General features: G+C 41.6%; 1 protein-coding gene across 4 annotated transcripts in view; it reads left to right on the top strand.

The window, feature by feature from the left end:
- LOC142367474 (receptor-type tyrosine-protein phosphatase U-like) overlaps positions 1 to 21,102 on the top strand; it is a 255,969-nt gene that overhangs the window by 180,920 nt on the left and 53,947 nt on the right. For all 4 annotated transcript variants that reach the window (XM_075449450.1, XM_075449449.1, XM_075449448.1 and 1 more), the window contains exons 9-13: positions 1,549 to 1,658; positions 4,745 to 4,946; positions 7,874 to 7,976; positions 9,500 to 9,779; positions 13,620 to 13,656. In XM_075449450.1, coding sequence (XP_075305565.1) covers positions 1,549 to 1,658; positions 4,745 to 4,946; positions 7,874 to 7,976; positions 9,500 to 9,779; positions 13,620 to 13,656 — 732 coding nt within the window. The remainder of the gene's footprint in view (positions 1 to 1,548; positions 1,659 to 4,744; positions 4,947 to 7,873; positions 7,977 to 9,499; positions 9,780 to 13,619; positions 13,657 to 21,102) is intronic.

Here is a 21,102-nt window from a genome sequence, read left to right as displayed (position 1 = left end):
AGAGAACATCAGCCTTTTAAATGAAGACTAGTGGAACATTAATCAGCTCAAGCCTCAGCCAGTAGCAAAATGGTAAAATGATTTAGCTTATCTTTGTATAAGTATTTTCCTGTGTACATCAGCAGATTATGTGCAGTCTGGTGCACATATCCAGCCAGCGGAAATACAGAGGGTCAAACATCTATTGTTATGCAGAATAAGCGAGACTTTGCTATGTCATTTTATACCACTCTGGAATATTTTTATTCTAGTGGAAAGAATTAGAGGAAATGATGGTCATGGTAGGTAGTTGGCAGTAGTTTTTTCTTAACTCCCGACTTGAACCTCTGCTAAACTTGTAGGATTGATCTACATTTATTCCTTAAAGCAGCCCTTAAAACACCAAGTAGTGAGGGAGACATGAACAATTCACACAGCACTCTTAATTATCTCCTCCTACACACTGCTGTGTTCAAGGCAGGAGGGAATGCATTTACATAACTGAATAACATATAGAACGTAGCCGTGAGTTGTGATTTTAGTGATTAGATTTGACTGCTTTGCGAGTGACAACTTAAAGCATATGAGTCAGAAAAACAAGCTGGAAATTTTTTTCGCCCCTCGTACTTCACTTGATAGTTTGAATATCATGTCAGAGCTAAGTTTTATTTTTGAGCCACTAATGCCAGTCCTGACAGTCCCCCTATCCCCCTGTCACAAGCAGAGCCGCCATCACCTTCACAACCACGGTAATTGAGCTGCATCCTCTGACAGTTACTATTGCCTGTCTCCTGTTGAGCTCAACAATCAAACACTTGAACAGTGAAAATCTTGTGCTGCGTCGCTGCTCTGAGCAGATTTGGCTGTCATGGATACTGCGGAATCATCTTTTAGGAAGCTTTGCCTACCTGAGCTTCAGTATATCTTTTTTAGGGAGAAAAGCTGACCCAGAAAAAAGGATGATGTTGAACAGCATTTACTAATTCAGCCACAGCTGATACACAGAGGAACTGTTACCTTTTTAGAGAAAAAACTATTGGCATAGACTGCGAAGAAAAGATGGATGTGGCCTTTCGGTCTATAGAGCCATGCTAATTTGAAAGTGCATTAAACCTGCATTCTTTCTATTGACCAATTGGGGAGGGGGCATCTGTAGGTGTTCCTTTATGCATGGGAGACCTTCTGGAGAGCAATGTAGTAGTGGGTGCAATTGATTACAATCGCTCATACTAAGAGTTTCATAGTAACTGCAAGATAAAATGTCTCAAATGGCAAAAAAAGACAAACATAACTGTAAAAGGGAAAATAAATAAAATGATCACAAAAGTAAAAGCAGCTTATGGGATGCTGGTAGCCAAGATCTCTATTCATTCCGCGCGAGCAAACGGGTCCACAGTCCGCTCCGTCTCTCTGTCCCACCTCTGTCCTACTCTTCCATCGTTGTCCCAGCACCTTCTCGCTCTGTCAGAGGCGTTTTCACCCCAAGGTGTGTCTGTGCAAAGGGTCCATAGGCTTGAGACCCAAGTGAAGTGTTTGTTTCAGCGAGTGTTGTTTTCTCTCCTGCTACAGTTCCTGGCGGCATCGCTCCAGAGTCTCTGACCTTCACTCCGCTCGATGACATGATTTTCCTCAAGTGGGAGGAGCCTGTAGAGCCCAACGGTCTTATCACGCAGTACGAGGTAGGACGTTCTTGCCAAAACTCTACAATCTGCACTAATATAGCCGCTACATAACACACTAATCCTCTCCAGGTGTGGGATGTTATTTTCCACATGCCAATATCTATTTTATTCACCCTCCTACAGTACAGTGACTCAAAACAAGAAAAACTCGGCTCCATGCTTCTAGGACTGTACTGCTCTCCCTCCATGATTCCCTCGAGGGTTGTTTTTCTTGTATCTTGCCTAAACCTTGAGCATGAGGCTGAGCCAAGAGAAAGGAGGGGACCCACTTTTCACAGTTCACAGATCAGAATAATTCAGCAAAAAAATAAATTAAAACTCCCTTGTTTACATTTAAATTCCCACCAGAAGCCTTTGTTTTTACTGCATCTGTTACTATATTAAAAGATGTCAGCTATCGATGAGTTCCATTAATTTGAGCAAAGAACCGTGTTAGCTGCTGTGATTGCTGTGGGCAATGTTGTGCATAATCGTGTTCATGAGTGACATTTGTACTCATATTCGTGTTTAGACTGAACGAGGCAGAACGGGATGTTGAACAATGAGTTTGTTGACAGTGAACGTCTCGTGCTGAGTTGTGCCTGCACTCACTCCTGCCACTTCGCATTTTGGCAGAAGTCACAGACCTTTTAAATGATTTCTGCACCAGTTACAGTCATGGATACAACCAAAGAAGACTCTGCACTGCAGGAAGCCAGAGGAGAGCACCTGTAATGTAGGACGAACAGGGATGAACGATCTCATCTGAGGTGGTGCTTCCACATCAGATTTTGTTCTGCTGCTCTGTTTTCTTTCAGGTTTCTTTTGGGCGCATGACATTTTACTGTTGCCGGTTGCTTTTGAAGTTGCATTCTCCCATTAGCTTCCAAAGTAATCTTCTGTTTGTGCAACATCAATTGTAAGGCTAAAGCATTTCATGGTGATATAACATCAATACGTGTAGGTCGGTTGGCCTTGCATCAAAGGAGATCTGCAGTCAGGGGTGGAATATAAAAGAGCTTGAGATAAACTGTTGAAAGATTCATTATTATTGAGTCATTGAAAGTAATCACCTTTTCAAGTCCTACACTTCCCTAAACGGTAACTGATAATGTATGTCATCACCTTGTCATTTTATTTACTGGATGCGCACGAGATGTGAGAGTATCACAAGGCTAAAAGAAGACAAACTACACTGGAGACAAAAAACAGAACATCCTGAAGTAAAGTTCTTAAGATTTAAGAATTTGCAGCTCCGAATCTCCTTTTACAGACGCTTTCATCAAACAGCTATAAAAAGAAACAACATCATATTAAGCTTCAGTCATACTTGTATCCCCCAGTATCTGATTATGGGTTTTACTTCATCCTATAATCCAGAAAATTGTGTTAAATCAGGCCAGCAGTGCTGGAGGAAGACACTATGGTATATAAACTACTGCAGTCCGCTCGTCAGTGGCCAACTCCAGTGCAGATTGATTAGTCCTGCTCAGAGAGACAGCTTTTTGCAGTAGTTTAAGATAGTTTAAGGAAAAGACGCGGACCTCATTTCTTGAAGAAAATGCCATCTTTGCTCCAGTCTTTCAGGTCGTTTCAGTTACGAGCTTTCTGTAATGCACCTCACAGACACCTTGTAGGCCTATACAGGCTTTTATGGAAGCAAGAATGGAATCTATCTCACAGTTTGCTCTGAATCAAACACCACTGCTTTACACATTTCAAATCATTCATTTAGTTTTCATAAACTAAAGATGTTAACGGGATCATTTTCCTCGTCACTGTTCCTGTTAGTCATGACGCTCTGAATGTCGCTGTGATGGTCGACCTCTTCATTCTCCACTTTGTTCCACACATGACATGTATGCGCATTTCACAGGGGATGAAGCCCAAAAGCTCTGGCTGTTAATAATTAATAAATCAAATACTTATCCCATAAAATATCCCAATAGCTTTACCCTTCAACACCAAAGGGTTGTATGGGAATTTCAAGTTCCTAAATGAAGAACCTCAAGCCCTTAATACACTGGTAAACCTGCTAATTGGCTTTTGATTGCATTGGGAAAGGGTTTAATCAGAATTCAGTGCTGCATCAAATCACTCTGCTGTGGTCACAGGTATTCACCTGATTTGGCCCCAATCAACATTAATGAGAACACAACATCTGGGTGCACTGATTTTCAATCAGTGTGCTGTGGTCAGGTTGTATTTCTTTACTGTAATGTCTTACACTAGCTGTGTAAAACTGAAAGCAACAACTTGTGGAAAAAACAGGACAATATTGACTGATTTTACCTGACTGTAAGATGGCTTGCAGCTCACTCTCAGTCCCACAGTGTGGGGCAGTGAATTCAAAAATAGATTAGCCTAATTATCTTAGAAAGTCATGCTCATCTAAAGGGGTTATTGTTGTCCAACACAGCCTGTAGGATACAGTGTGACACCATCCCTTCATATAGTCGTAGTTTGAGCCTTGTCCCCTGGGAGGTGGTGATTATTGGACCGGTTCTGATGACACTGTAGCCCCTGTGAGCACTGAGGGTAAAGATGCTGCTACCAGCAAGGGTAAAGATTAAATCAGCATATTTTACCCGATGTTCCTAGTTTATAAGCAATGCTTCATTGTCATACTTTTAGTGTGAAAACAGCATTATGACTTAGATGATAAGTTTACTTTGTATTGATATGTCCTGTCCTATCTGTTGTGCCTGTGCACTTTATATGTCACCGTGAGAGTGTGTGAAACGTCCTCTCGATTCCTTTGTATGTTTTGGCATGTGAAGAAATTGACAATAAAGCAACTTTGACTTTGACTTTGACTTTGATAAGTGAGTTTGGTGTGAAATGATTTGATGGAAGGATTTTTGAAGGATTTCCCTGAAAAAGACAGCTTACCTCAGCATATCGCCCTCCTCAGGATGATCTGCAAGAAATTTCAGTAGCTGTCCATTGTTCATTAAATGTTTTTATTACCATATGCTTGTAGAGCAAGGTTTAGTCTTCAACATATAGTCCACAAAAACCTTTTCCCATATAGAGAGTAACAATGCAGCTCCATATATATGTGGTCTCTTTAATCCGGGCCCGTCTTTTTTCTCTGTCTGCAGATCAGCTACCAGAGCATCGAGTCCTCGGACCCGAGCATTAACGTGCCCGGTCCCCGTCGTACCATCTCCAAGCTGAGGAATGAGACCTACCACATGTTCTCTGGTCTGCATCCTGGAACCACCTACCTGGTGTCTGTCCGGGCCCGAACTGCGAAGGGCTTCGGCCAGACGGCGCTTACTGAAATCACCACTAACATCTCCGGTGAGGTTTTGTGCTGATTGCTGGCCTTTGTAGTACTGTGTGTGTGTGTGTGTGTGCGTGTGCGTGTGTGTGTGTGTGTAAAATCGTGACTGGCGAGGAAGAGTGGAGAATCGCAGGCGATCTACCAAATTAGAGAAACCGTATAGATCGTCTTTGCCAATCAGCGCAATGATTTTTTTTTTTTTTAATGCTGGTTCCCGCCGATGCGGCAGACGTAGGGCGTCCTTAACCTAACCGACCAATCATAGCGAACTGTGCGTTAGAAAACGCATGGACAGCCATGGCTGAAAGCCAAGCCAACGAGCTGGTGAAGAAGAGGAAATCCACCTCTGTAATTTGGAATTGGTTCGGGTTTTCTTCTACCCTAACCCACTGCTGCTGGTCCACATCAGGAATGGGAACAGCAGCAGCGGCACCATCCACAGCACATCCATAGCGGCGCACGGGAGAAACTCACGGTCAGCAGCAGCACTCTCGGGTCGGATGAGGAAACCGCTAGCTCGTAAGCCAAATACGGTGCAAGATAAAAGGGATGCACCGCGACCGTGACAAACATTACACAGTTAAAAAGTATTCCTTTAGGGCGCTCTGGTGACGGCAGTGCGTGACTGTGGCTGCAGTAAATGAACATGCAGCGTTGCTCATCTGTTGCTAAATGGCATCATGAGGTGGAGTCAAGTTGTCATCAGTGGTTCGTTTTTCTATTTCCTGTTGCTTCACTCTCACTGTGTCAGATGTCATCAATTAGATCATTATTTTTCATCTTGAATTGGGTTACAGTTGAATTACAATGTGTTGATTGCCAAATTCTTTCTTTTACTCCTTAGCTCTTCTGTGGTTCAGCATGTCGACTTAACTCTACTGTAATTGGTCTTTTTTTTTTTTTTTTTGGATGGAAGATCGTGATAAAAAATCGAAATCGTGATTTTATGCAAAAAAATCGTGATACAACATTTTTTCCATATCGCCCACCCCTAGTATAAATAATATAGCATAAAACTGAAACACTGTTTCAACAGAGAAATCCACACAAAATATACAAAACTGTTTGGTAAATAGCAAAGAAAACTGAGTAATGACTTGTAATGCCCAAATTCTACTTTTACAAATTATCTTTGTTATTCTTCAGCCAAACAGCTTTTAGATACACACTGCCTTCGTTTCACGGGGGAACAAATTACAGCAAACTACAAACGTTCGGCTCGAATGGTTTGGGTTAAAACAGCTTTGTCCACATCGCTGCAATCTATGTTTAGGCGACACAACAGTTAAGAAAGGAAAGAAGCTGTCTTTGTGAGGGAAGAGACATGGATCTTGAAATTGGTGTGAAAGATGTGCTGGAAATGTGAAACATTCTCCCCTCGATTGGATGTCTACAATTTGTGTTCACTAATTGTGTTTTCTCTGAAATGCCACTGTGCGGTGTTCCCATAAAGCATGCAGGGGGTAAACAGAATGTGTGGATGATTTGAAATTATCCACAAAACCTTGATGAAGTACTGAAAAAGGAAGCATTCTAAATAGGTCTGCTGATCACTTTCTCCTTTTTATTTATTTCAGAAATTACATTCGGAAAAAAAATCAGTTGGGCCTGAAAATGGCTGCAACAGAATGAATTTTACATGGCGGAAGTTCACTGTTCCAGCAGATTGATATAGAAAAATATCGGTTCATATTAAATTGGATGGCAGCAACATGTCTAAAAAAAAAATTGGCACAGGGCCATGTTTCCCACTGCGTCGCTTCCCCTCTTCTTTTAACAACATCTGGGAACAGAGGAGACTAACTGTCGGACCATTGTGAGAGGAATGGAGGCCCATTATTGTCTGATATAGGATTCTAAATGCTCAACAGTCCTGCAAAAGCCGTGCTGTTAAAATATCATTGTCTTGCTGAAATATGGAACGCCTTCCCTGGAAAAAGACGCCATTTTACCGGTGCATATGTTCCTTTTTGCATTGAAGATGCCAGTTGCCTGTTCCATAGGTACTAATGCGCCACCATACCATCAGAGATGCAGACTTTTGAACTGAGAGCTGATAACAAGCCAGATGGTCCCTCTCTCCTTTTTTTGTCCGAAGGTTGCTGCAACCATGATTTCTGCAAATTGTGATTTGTCTGACAACAGAACAGTTTTACACTTTGCCAAGACAGCAGTCTTTCTGGATGTCTTTACATGTCGCTTCTTCTTTTTCTTCTTCCTGTATTTGTGGATGGCCCGATCAGCTGTGTTTGCAGACCGTAAGTGCCAACTCCCATGTTGGTAGCAAGCATGAAAGTACAAAGCTGTACAATTAGCCTCTTGATAAGTCTCCCCGGCTTAACCACCTGACATGCACTGGCTCAAACACTCCCCGACACAGCTCGGTGTAACACATCTTGTCTGTGTTTTTCAGATGACGGGTTACACAAGCAGGTTTTTACAACAAGCAGCAATATCTTGCCTCAGAAGCCGAAACATTTGCCCCTTCCATTCCACAGCGTTTCTGTCTCAGCGCATCTGTTGTACTAGAAGATGGCCGTTTGCTCCACTACATACTCCAATTATTTCGCTTTAGGTAGTAAACAACGATGGAAACACTCAACCTCATTGTCCCCAGAGCTTTGCCTAGGTTGTGCAGCTTTGAGATCTGTCCTAATTATGCTATAAGAGCCTCTTGTTTCCTCTGTAGTTGGCTGCTGTTTATAGTCATCATCAGTCAATGGCACTGTGTGGGAGGCCTCTACACACAAGTGCGCTATGAACATGTGTGGGTAATGAATATAGATAGCTTATTGTATCTTCTCATGTGGGGGTGAAAAAAGAAACTAAAATATGAAAATAGAGCTGCAGCAACAAGCCTGTTTAAAGCCCCTAAATCCTGCTCGACATCTCCCAGGAAAAAGAAAGTTTAAAAGTGATTCTGACCTTCTTCTTTTTTTCTCAGCTCCAGTGTTTGACTATGAAGACATCCCTTCTCCGCTGAGTGAGTCGGAGAGCACCATCACAGTGCTGCTGCGCCCGGCCCTGGGACGAGGAGCTCCTGTCAGGTACTGCCAACACATGATGCTCATTCAGTGCTCCTGCACAGTGAATTATATAAAGCTCCAGTCACACAGAGCTCTGTGAAGCATCAGGATGTTGTCCTTTAAGCTTGTGGCGTCATACACAGTTAAGCAAAACATACGAGTCATAACTGAGTCTTCATAGGAGCAGGATGGTTTATGCAGCAAATATATAGTGCTTCAAATTGCTTTTCAGTTTTATTTTATTTCTAAAGTTTGCTCAGTCTAAATGAAACACATCCCAGGGCTGCAGGAACAACAGGAACACAGTATTTCCTTATTTTTCTTCGATCCTAAACCTGAGTTTAGGATGAGTAATTAAAACAACACTGTTTTAAATAAATATTTCAATATGATATATTATTTAAACAATGTTTCTCTCATCAACTTCATTTGAATATTAATATACATCCATTATTTTATTTCAGGCCTGCAACACATAAAAAAAAATGTCGAAACATTATTTAATAGAATAGAATAATCAGGTGATGTCAGCAGGTGACAGTAATCCTGATCTTTCAGGACCAAAGATGAGTAGAGAATCTTCAGTTTTTCAAAAGAAAAAAACCCCAAAACATTCAAGTGTTTAAAAATCACGTGCCTCAAAAAAAGATCCAAAGGGATTTTCACATTTTTCCCACTACAGTGCAAAATTTGATCAAAGCATTCAAGGATTCGGCAGGAATGTCAGCGCGTAAAGTACAAAAGCACAAAGATGGACTCTCTCTGGCCCTCAGATGGCCCTCAGATGGCCCTGTATCAAGAACTGTCATTCAGCTGAGACACGAACAAGGGAAACCTTTGTGAAGCGTTACAATATGGAGTTGCTTTCATAAATATCAGCCTTATGTTAACCTTGAATCGAAAAAAAAAGGATTAAAAAGAAAAAGCTAGATGTCAAATTCTCTCCAAATGGAATGTTGTACATTCACAAACAAAACTACGAGAAAGAACACCAAATGTCTTGGACTTATACTGTTTTGTGTTGTTTTTTTTTCCCTCCTCCATCTTCTAATTTTAGAGCTACAGTTCAGGGGGGATTCTGATCACTGATTTATTATTCCCCTCAAAATTCCTGTTTCTTCTAAAGAATAACAGGACAATGCTGTGTTTCACCATTTAAATGAAACTGATCCTGACTAAAATTACATGGGCTTCTTCGTTAGCGATGTTTTCAACTCTCCAATGAGGTTGATCATATTTGGCCTGTGGTTTTTGTGGAATTTAAACAGACAAATGATCAAACCTCCGCTCAGCAGTCATTACATTACAGTTTATTAAAACTATGTGGTTCTGGATTATTTCTGAATTCAGTGTGATGTCACAATGAGCTCAGATTTCAGCATGATAATAACTGATCACGATGTCGACATACAGTATATCAACTAGTAATGATTGCCAAACTCACGGCCGAAGTGCTTATACACCAGAGCTTTCTTGTGGGTTGTTTGGTGAAAGGGTTCTTTGTGCATTGTTGGAGTACTAATCCCTTCGTTATCCTTTCCCAGTGCCTACCAGGTGGTGGTGGTGGAGGAGGATGGCTCCCGTCAGGTGAGGAGGAGGGAGCTGGGCACCGTGGACTGTTTCCCCACTCCAAACTCGCACAACGAGGCCCAGGCCAAAGGGTCCCGGAATTACTACACAGCGGAGCTGGCCCCCAGCAGCCTGCCGGAGGCCACGCCTTTCACTGTGGGAGACAATCACACCTACAACGGCTACTGGAACAGTCCTTTAGACCCCACCAAGAACTACCTCATCTACTTCCAAGCCACCAGCAACTTCAGAGGGGTAGGAACTATTCAGCTGCCTCCGCAGGCTTTTGATCCTGCAGCTCAGACACACCGCTTTTATGTTTCAGCAACCTTGACAGTCAATTTAGATTATCATCGGGCAAGTCAGATGGTAGGAGGAAATACACTGGAGGTTACACTACAGAGGAAGCAGCTGTGAGCTTAAACAAAGCTTTATTACCAGATGGATTGATGTATATTCTGCTTTTTTAGACACTACAAAAAGAAGAAGCCAGAATCATTTATAACCTGCAGAATGCAGTTTGCACTTGTGCATTTTTTATAATCAATTTGTTCTCAGATTGCCTCACACTGTTCAGGCTCTGTGTAACTTTTAAGGAATGTTTTTTTTTTTTTTTGTGAGAAAAAAACAATCTAACGCTTCCCTCCCGGGTTAAAAAGATTGGAAAGGAGCCCCGTATGAAGCTCTGTGTGCATGTGTGTGTGTGCACGTGTTTGGCTGGCTGCAGCTTTGATGTGAGAGTCCTCCGAGGTTGGAGCTGGTATCCTCTGGGTGCTACTGGGTGGGCCTCAAGAGCCAGAAAGACCACAACCAGCATCTGGTTTAGTTAGGAAACGCTGAAATCGCTCCACTTTGATTTGAAATCCCCATCATGGACTTTGCTCGTAGTTCTTCTCCCATAAGACCAAATTTCAAAGCTCTGTCGGCGCCACACCTCTGACGCAGAAGTTTGCCGACACTACAAATTCCAAAATAAAATTAGTCAGCATTTCCTCTTCTTCTTCTATTTTCTTTTTTTTGCGAACTACATTGGGTTTCAGGTTAGATGGGCATTTTAGATTAAAAAAAGGGGGGAGTTGGGGGCGTGTGATTATTTAGATAGTTACCCTGCATGAATTAGATGTATGAGGCTTACTGTGGACCATGAGGCGCTATTACACCGAAACAGTAATTGCCTTGGCAAATATGCCATCAGTGGGGCTTGAAAGACGCACAATATGTGTATCCAGTTTCTCTTAAAACACACAGAAGGGAAACAAACACACTTTCCCAGATAATTTTTCTTTCTGTCATGTCTGCAGGAGCTTCTTTACTAAAGAAAGAAAAGCTTGTTATTTGCAAAAATGTCCATTCCATTAAAGATGAAAACTAACAGCGTGCTGATATTTTCCCTGTCAACCCTCTGTTGTTTGTATAATTGTACAAAATCATGTCACTACCCTCAGTTTTATCACTTTGGGCCATTTAGACGGGAGATTGAAAGGCTCTGATCTGTGATCCAGCTCTAGGTTTGCCAAATACCCCAAAATGTGCTCATTTAAATAGTCTATTATTTCATTTCCTGGGCCACTGCCTTTTGATTAGCAAAGAATGAGCAGAAAAAAAAAGTTGCCACTCATTATTTTCTAGCTAGGCCTGTTCCCTATTTGAATAGATACATCCATACTGTTAAAATTGGGGTTAAATTAGGAAGGTAAGAACTTATCAGGTGGATATTTGTAATATGAGAGGTTTCACTCATGGCAACCAAATAGTATCACCCAGTTACTTCCAACAACTCCAAAATAATTTTTTTTTAGCTTTCTCCTTTGGTTTAAGAGCCCATTTTAGTCTTCTGGTGCACTGTAATTACGCTCATCAAGCTCATTTACAGCGGTAGCAGCAGGCAGCTGTTCTCAATCAAACGTCTTACAGCAGGAAAGTTTGGAACCAGCCGGTGAACTAAGAGCTAATGCTACTTTGGTTCTGTGGTTGCTGGGTATGTTATATATATATATATATGAAATAAAACTAATTTAGTAAAATATGATAACATATATTATATTATATGTGTGTGTGATTTGTGTACAGCCACAACTTTAAAGGGATAGTTCGCCTCTTTTGACATGAAGCTGTATGACATCCCATATTAGCAATATCATTTATGAACATTGACTTACCTCCTGCTGCGTCCTGTGAGCGGAGTTCCAGCTGAGTTTTGACGTCCACAAAGGTAGTCCGGCTAGTTGGCTGGGGCTTGAAAAATAAAGCGTATTGCTTCTCAAAAAAATATGCGTTCAAAAGAGTAATACATTTGCATCACAAAATCATTCTCGATGGAAAAACTCAGACCTCACTTCGCTTGGCGCTATTTTTGCCTCCCTTGATATCAATGCGTCCAATGTAAACTGTGCAGACCGAAGAGCAGACCGAGCACTCCCCTGCTTCCGAGCAGTAAACACCGTAACAGTTGCAGCTATCGCTAGGTGGCTTGACGCATTGATATCAAGGGAGGCAAAAATAGCGCCAAGCGAAGTGAGGTCTGACTTTTTCATGCAAAACGATTTTTATGATGCAACTAGCCGGACTACCTTCGTGTACGCCAAAACTCAGCTGGAACTCCGCTCACAGGACGCAGCAGGGGGTAAGTCAATGTTCATAAATGATATTGCTAATATGGGATGTCATACAGCTTCATGTCAAAAGAGGCGAACTATCCCTTTAACTGAGCTTTTCTGATAACTTAGGGTCACAGTAAGCCTTTTTTTTTTACATGGTTAGAAAAGCCACTCACAGCTGCTTAAAGCTGTTTTTTTGACTGGAATGAGAAAAGCTTTAATAATGAGTTACGTGATTTATTCACAAAATCTGTTGGATTCAGGTTCTTCTACAGCATTCCTACTGGATTAAGGTCTGGACTTTGACTTGGCCATCCGTTAATTTTATCGTTCTTTAACCTTTAAAGTAACTCTCTTACTGGACGACCGGGTCCCTTTTGGAAGGTTGTCCTGACCTTTTCTTTGGATGTTGCCAGGTTTTTATTCAGAATGAACTTTTCCGTCTGTGATGGAAGAACAGTGGCTTTCTCCTAACAATCTTGGCCTGCTCTGCATTATTGTTCAGCAGTGTAGTGGTGTTGGAGTCAAACATCATTGGCTTATAAGGGAGAACCTTTTAGTTCCAACATTCGCCTCAATTTGATCAATAACCAACTGTTCTATTTTTCTCTTATTTCTTTAATTTTTTTTCTGTTTATCTGCTTAAAGGATATGTGGAAATCCTTGGAATATTTTAGGTCATATTTCTGAGTAAATGTAGAAAAATTTCAACGGGTTCATGCATTTTTAAGCTCTATTGTAAAGTGATTCTTTTGTGGATTATAAAAGGCTCATATTTGATGAGCAGATCCAGTACTGGAATCTAAATTTAATGAAATGTGAATTTGCTTGCGAGGGTGAGGATACTTCAGTATGCTATGCATCTTTCTTCCTGACGCTACTAGAGGTTCGCTTGCATTAAATTTCTCCTTTTAATAAGCTTTGACATTTCTTTTCCAAAAACCCAAAAGCCCACGTTGACGGAGAATAGGATGGTGTGTGACATACGTCTTGCTGCTGCTTTAATAACCCCTGGGGTGGGAGTAAATATGACTTATCTGTCACTCTGTGGGAGATGAGAGGAAATGAGTATCCACTTGAAACAGATTTCCAATTAAAGAAAGGTAAATTGCCAACCGTTTTAGGTGGGAAAAAAGTTTTTGACTTCGGTCTAAGTGCACACATTAGCATAATTACCCATAAAGGCTGATTTGATGTAATTAGGCAACATTCCCCTCCATCTTCAGGATAGAGGTGACAGTTTCAGTGTGAGGAGGAGCCAGGTGACACAGTGCAGGAAGGCAGGGGTCTTAGATTTCACAGGCAGATGTCGACTTTCAGGAAATTTTTAATATTTTCCTCACAGAGAAACATTTTAAACAAGTGCTGACCACCTGTGCTGCATCTTGTGGGCAAGATTTTGACACACTGGCATGATTAAGATGCGATGAGGTGTTTTCTTTTTGTGTGTCCTCAAATGGCCAAATGGATTAACTGTAACCTTTTCTCTTACCCACAGGAGACCAGAATCAATTGCATTCGGATCGCTCGCAAAGGTAATAACGGTGCCTCTCAGGTTTAAAGGTGCTACATGTTGTATTTTAACATGAAAACATCCTGATCAGTTTATTTGTCATTCGATATAATTCAGACGTGGCTGTCCCCTGAACTCTCTTTGTTGCTTTTACACTGTGATTTGTTGACTGCTGATGCTTCATGGTACATAATAAGAGGTGGTTAACAGCACAACATTAAAGGATGGTGGTCTTCTTGAAATAATTATCCAATAATAGTCCAGCTTCAGTTAACAGAGAACTTCGGAGAGCTAACTGTAAGGGAATACGTGTTTGTGGCCAAGGAATAGTCAACAACAAACATGTTTTGAGCATTAATTATCTCAGAAATGGAAGGTACTTTATTATAGATGTCTATGTTTAAAAGATGTCTTTATACTTCTCCTGATTGACTCAGCAAGTCTGATTTTACCACAGTTCTCACATGGTGGAAGGTGACACCTTTCAATGATTTTTTTTTTTTTTTACAATATTTTACTTGTAAAACCATATTTCAATTCAAAATCTTGTAATCCATGTTTGAATATGCCTCAATTAAAGCAACACTGGAAAAATCTGTAAACCCTAAAAGTACGTACTTCTGACTCAGTTTGAAGTATATTAACTTTTTTATGGCCATCCCTGGGATGCTTGACTTTTTCATTGGCTTTGATTGCATCTCTGTGTTCTCTTCAACACGACAACAAATTCATGCGTCTGGCTGTACATGTGCATGGCTCACACAGACACTGTGGTGTTAAATCCTGCAATTGTAGAGGGAGAAAAAGAGCCAAAGAGTTGAGTTTTACTTTAACAGCATAAGTACTGGGGATGGGCATTTAAAAGAAAAACTAACATTAATCACCAAAGCAGTTTTTTTTTGGTTCCTGTCGTTTGCTGCCACGCCAGCGTTTAGCTACAGCAAAACCAGTATTTTTTTGTTGTCTTTTTGACATTTGTTCCACGTCTCTGCGTAGTGAAACATAAGTCTCCTCCTGCCCCAAACAAAAATTTGTCGATTCTTAAAAAAGTAGTCCACTGTGTGCGCCACTCTGACAAATCAACAAATCGATTAGTCGTGCACATCCCTAATTAGCACATTTTCAGCCATGCTGAGTTTGTCACCCATCGGTTTTATGCAAGCACCACCAGTAGCTGCTATAGACACTGTCAAATCTTTATTTGTGCTGCATTTCTGTGGCACATTTCATTGGGAGTAGCAAAGTTAAGAGTTTAGTTTTGAAGCTTTAACTGACTTCAGGTCAGCTGGCAGTTTGACCACAGAAACTAAAAGCACCCTCAGCAGACTTTGATCTTAATCTGAGAACGTCTCAAGGACCTTCACCTGATGACCTGAGAGACCTGATCGGGTTATAGACTGTGATTCATACACCCCAGCCTTTCTCTGTTGGTATTTGTTTTGCCAGAGTAGCAAAATACTTCAAAAGAAATCCTATGCAGTAGGGGCCAGAGATGGCGGCATGTAAAGTGTTTGTGACTGATGGGTGTGACTCCTTGTTTGGGTGGGTGCACAGTTCAAAACTGTTGTTAGTGGCTATTCTCAAGCCAGGATTCAGCTAGAATGTTATGAAGTCTATTTTATCTCTTTTCGTTTCTTCTCTGTTTCCCAACCCTCCCAAACAGTTTTTTAAGCATGACTTCCAGTTTCAAACTGAACTGCTTAATAGCATCTGAATTTTTTTTCACATTGCCTCAGCTTCTCTATTGTATGACCACATTTATTTGTGATGAAACTGTGATGAAGCTTTTTATGCTGAGATATGAGATGACATGCTAGTGACATCTTTACAACCAGGATGTAATTGATTTAATGTGGCTGTTAAAGTTCAGGTCCAGTATTACACCTAGATTTCTAACTTGATTATTAGGTTTTAGACAGGAGAAAATTGTTTTGCATCCACACACTGATCTGTTCGATGCAGTGACACAATGTATCTACAGGCCCATGTTCTCCTGCCGTCAGTGACACGTAGATCTGAGTGTCATCGGCATAGTTGTTATAGGACACATTATAGCTGTGTATCAGCTGGCCTAATGGAAGCATTTACAGATTGAACAATAGGGGTCCCAGGATTGACCCCTGGGGAACCCCACAGGTCATAGCCATTTGGTTTTAGACAGTTGCCAATTTCAACAAAATATTTCCGGTCCTCGAGATAGGACTTAAACCAGTTTAAAGCACTACCAGAGATTCCCACCCAGTCTTCTAACCTCTGTAATAAGATCGCATGGTCAACTGTGTCAAAGGCAGCACTCAGGTCCAGCAGAACTAAGACTGAGACTTTGCCTTAAGCCTGATTGGAAAGTATCAAAAGCATTGTTAGACAGGAGAAAGACATTAAGCTGTTGGTATACAATTTTTTGTAGGACTTTGCCTAAGAATGGAAGTTTGATATGGGCCGGTAGTTATTCAGTATTGGGGCATCAAGACTGCTTTTCTTTAGAAGAGGCTTAATGACATTAGTTTTTAAGGCCTTTGGAAATGTTCCAGTCTGGAGTGAGATGTCAACTAGATGAGTGAGTTGTAGTAACAAACTGCTCAGCACAGACTTTAGAAATTAATGGGCAACTCATCAAGGCAGCATGTCGATGAACTAAGGCTACGGCTACACGAAAACGAAACGAGGGATTTTTTGAAAACGGGTACGAAAATTATTGCGACCACACAGGAAAGCTTCTGTGTCCACATGGAAACGCGACGCTTGCTGAAAACGATGCAGTACACACAAAACACCTCTAGGTGCGCTGTAAGCCACCCCCACCGGTTACACCAGAACAATAGAAGAAGCAATGCGCAAGCGTGTACGCCCCTACATCTACCAGCGTGAAGCTCACGTTGTTCCTTCAACAATGCCGCTGTAGTTAGCAGTGTCTGCAGCAGTGCTGCTATCAATGTTGTGGGGTCCATGATGATCGCTGTCTGTCCTTGTTGTGTTGTCTTCTTCTTCCGGATTTTGAATGGAAGCCGCTTTTTGTTCTGGTCACTGACGTATGTGTATACGTCACTGGCGTTGGCCATGTGGCTGTGACGCAGATGTAAACGAATCCGTTTTGGCTGTAACAATGGAAACGAAACGACGCCGTTCTCAGATCTTCCCACTCTGGAACCCGTTCTCCAAAACTATCGTTTTGGGGTACTGGGAACGCCGGCTCCGTGTGGCCGCGACAGCCAAACGATAAGCAAAAGTATCGTTTACAGTGAAAAACGTTTTCGTGTAGCCGGAGCCTAGGCCCTATCCACACGGAGCCGGGTATCTGCTACAACGAATATATTTTTCTACGTTTGGACCTGTCATCCACATGAAAACGCATAAAAACGCATCGTAAACGAATGTTTTTAAAAACTCCGGGCAAAGTAAAGATTTTTGAAAACTCCGTTTATGCAGCTGCGTGTAGACAGAGATAACCGGAGTTTTGCGTTTTCCAACGTCACAATATGCGCCAAAACAACAACAAATCTGCTTTAAAGTCTAAAGTGCGACCTTTGTTTACTGAAGAAGCATGGATGTCTTGAGAATTGTGGTGGTTATTATTGTGCAGGCGCTGTTTACTGCCTTGATTTTACACGCCCAAGTCGTACTCCCAGAGGAATGGCGTGACAATTTCGCATGTCCCGGTGTCCTCACTCCTGTCGCTGTCAGAATTATTACGTCCTCATATCGAGGGGCAGTCCACTGTCATGCGATCACCTGTCAGTGTGCTCAAAAAAGTTGCGTGCACACTTTATTATTTAGCTGACGAGGGCAGATTGCGCAAAACAGCAAATGCATTTGGGTTGTCAAGACAGGTGAAAACGCAGATGTTCGGTTATGTGTGGAAGGTGTTTTTTTCGAAAACGAGGTAATGTGGATACAAATTATTTTATAAACGGAGGGGGGGCGGACATTCGGTTTTAAAAATACCCGGCTACGTGTGTACATAGCCTAAGACTCTTCGACTGTTTTGTTAGTGACAGGTGTGAAATGTGTCAGCTCTAGGTGTCTAGCTGGCTGCAGAGTAGTTAGCAGTCTTGCTGCTTTTTAACAAGAGGCTCGCTGGAGTTTTTTGTCTAATTTGAACTTTACAGTTGCCACCTTGACTTAGTTGCTTCTGGAAGATTTCTCTCTCCCCTTATGCACTGCACACAGCTTTGACTACAGGACTGTAGTTGTACATATTGATTTTAAGTTAGGTTAAGATAATACGGTTCTATTGGAGGTTTGCCTACTAAAATGTTATCATTACCCTTTAGGTAATCCTAACCACTGCTGTTTTTTTTTTTGTTCCAGTGGTTTCAGCTTTGTGCTGCATGGACTTAGTGTTTTTTTGGGTGCTGCAGGGAGGAGGCTCCCCTGTCAGTCTCTCCTCAATAAAGACACCTTCAGAAAGATGAAAGCAAACATGCATCTCTGTTCTCTCTCTTTTTCACTTGAATCACTGACGCTGACATTATGCCAAACCTTCTAGGGCACCGATGGCTTTGAAATCCCCAATCCAGCAGTATTTCTCTTTCTTTTTTCTCCCCTACCCCTGAGAGAGGAAGCGACCGGGGATGTTTGTTTTAGAGAAAAATGCTAAGTGGAAGGCATTGGGCCAGAGGTTGAAATACAGATTTCCCATCCATCCTCCCAGCTGAATTAAGTTTGTAGAGCTCTAGAGAATGGTGGCAGATGAATTGGACTCCTCACCCTGAAGTCCTTCACATGTGAAGTACGATCACATCAAAGAATCCCACCTTACTATAGTCTGCCGACATGCCACCTAAGTGGAGGAGGTGGGCAGCAGGAGCTGTTTTTACTGTGGATGTGCACATATATGACTGAGGCAAGCTGGCCCAGAGGACTCACTGATGTTACATTTGTTTCAGAGGTGGCACAGAGGTGCTGTTAAAACTGTTCCTGTTTCTTACTTCCTCTCAACAGCTTCCCACACATACATGCTGCCAGCACCTGGCTGAGCACCACGCTGGTGGGCGAGGGTCTTTTTTTTTTCCTTCTTTCTTTTGTTCCACATGACACTGGCTCTTTTCTTTGTGTTTTTGTCCCCAGATGAAATATGGCCAGCATTAGCCGACAATGAGAATATGTTCATTACAAATCAAATCCCCCTGAAAGATTCCTCATTTTCCTCCAAGAGAAGCTTTCCATTCACGTCAGCTCAGAAAAGCATGACATTCACATTTGCCTCTTGGAACATTTGAAATTTTTGCTTAAAATCTATTTGACAGCTCAAAACAATCTCGTCATACCACCAATTCTCAAATAATTTATTCTTACTTCTTTTGCCCAGAAGTAGAGAACCAAACCTCTATTTGAAACCAGCTTCAATAAGACATGGCAAAGAGCCCTCTTTTTTTTCTCTTTCAACTTTTCTTTTTAACGACACCTCACCATCAAATTTGGTTACTGTCGATTCTTCTTCACCGTTTCCATGTTCTTATGCTTACGTGTCAGTAAGCTGTGAATGAAACATGCATACAACTCCTCACCGTCACTGAAGGCTTTTAATTTGCTTCGTAGCAAATCATTTTTTTCTAATATTAACACAAATCCAAAAAAAACAGGTACATTTTGTACCACTGCGATTGATTATGTCATTCTTTTATTTTCAATATTTAATTTTCATTCATTTGACTTGTCGTATTCTCCAAAAAGGCATTACATTGAGGCCTCAGATCGAACTCTGAAATGGTACATATGCACACTTCTTGTTTTCATAGAAGTGTGCATTCGTACACATGTTAGCTGCAAATGTTTGGGAATTCCTGCAACCTTTGATAGGTGTATATAAATATAGCCTTTTTTTTCCTTCTTTTCTTTTGACCCTCTAGAATTTGCCTCAATTATGTTGAGAAATGTCAACTTTTGCTGTGGATCTCCCAGAGAGTGTCAGGGAGTTGGAAAAACAAAGTACTTTAAAACGACTAGCTTGACAGTCGACTCATCGCGATGTCTTCAACACATTCAAGTGAAAGCTTCAGTCGTATTTAGCAAACTGGTATTGAAGTGATGGGAAGCTGTATTACATGTAGAGGACATGCATTATCGTTCATATATGTTTTAACACACAGCCAGATCAATCAATCTTTTCATCGCTGCAGGGACGTTTTTATCCATTCCGAAAGAAATGCATTTCATGAGATGGAATTAAAAATGTGGGAGACCGGGCTTTAAAGTATTTCTAGTCATTTGATTATAATTCTTAAGTACCTCTAGATAAGCTCTGTACACTTTAGAACTCAAAAGTTTACATTTAGTACAGAATGAGGGAGGGCTTCTCTTGGGAGAAGCTTGCTCCTGAGAACAAGAGGACCTGGCTAAAGTGTTCTCTGATTTGTCCAAATCCTGGAGGTATTTCAACGGGTGATGATGACTCGTGAATGCCCGCTACTACAGTTGCTGACATGAAGCCGTAACAGGCGTATGTATTCGAGCCAGAATCAGATCCTGAATATAAAAGAGAGCCGCATGGCGAACCTCCACAATGAAGATGATGAATGCTCGTACCTGATTGTGTGAGTAACTTGTCGGAACAACAGATAGACACATTCAGTTGCCCTGTGTATGACTTTAATAAAACAAAGTACAGTTAGCCCACACAGCTGCCCTTACACTCAGTGTAACCATGATGTTTGCACAGCACAGACATTTCAAGCAGTTTCACTCACCACCTGCAGTTTAGACTCAAGCCTCTTAAGTGTTGGAACAGCCTCTACTTATTTGCTTCAGTCTCCCCGCAAAGCCAGTGTTGTACTGGGTCTTGTCGACCTGTTGTACTGGTCAAACAAATCCAAACCTTTTCCCTACTTCCCGGCCAGGAATGAGGAAAAAAAAAAAAAAAAAAAGAACTGTGCTCTGAAAAATGCTAGTAGTATGCTCGCTTAAGGCTGAGTTATACTTCTTTTAACTGCCCTTGCGCTTGCGTCTTGCGCGTATGTTAATGGCTCGAGACGTTTATACTTCATTTTGCTTTGTCGGCGTTTGCGTGTGCTGCGTGGCGATTCACCGCCAGGACAGTAGGTGGAGTAGCGGGTTTTTTCAATGACAAGACTACTATGATGAAAGCAAATTCACCGCCAGGACCTCTTCGAGTGGATTCATGCTTCTTCTTCTTGTAAATAGCCGGTATTTTGTCAGATTTTCAACACCTTGGGGGTCTAAACGACTACTTTCTCGCCTGAAAATGTTTCAAATGTTGCTATAGTTATATTTACAGAGTTTATAGCTTAAGGGAAATCAGCTTTTCAGGCTGGCTGATTTGGGCTCGGACAGGAGTGAAGTGCACTGTGTGTAAACGCTCTGCATAGGCCTACTGTCAGATCGATGAGTGCCGTTTTCAAGTAGTAGGCGGTTTCGAACACAGCCAGTGGCTTGTGCTTGTGTCTTTCGTAAAGTTTAGAAAATTGAGGTGACACACGCAAGCACGCAAGGGGGGACTTGCAACCGCGCA

The sequence above is a fragment of the Odontesthes bonariensis genome, chromosome 18 (assembly GCF_027942865.1).
Source record: "Odontesthes bonariensis isolate fOdoBon6 chromosome 18, fOdoBon6.hap1, whole genome shotgun sequence".
Classification (NCBI taxonomy): Eukaryota; Metazoa; Chordata; class Actinopteri; order Atheriniformes; family Atherinopsidae; genus Odontesthes; species Odontesthes bonariensis.
The sequence above is the reverse complement of the archived record's forward strand: the minus strand, read 5'-3'. Positions and strand labels throughout refer to the sequence as shown.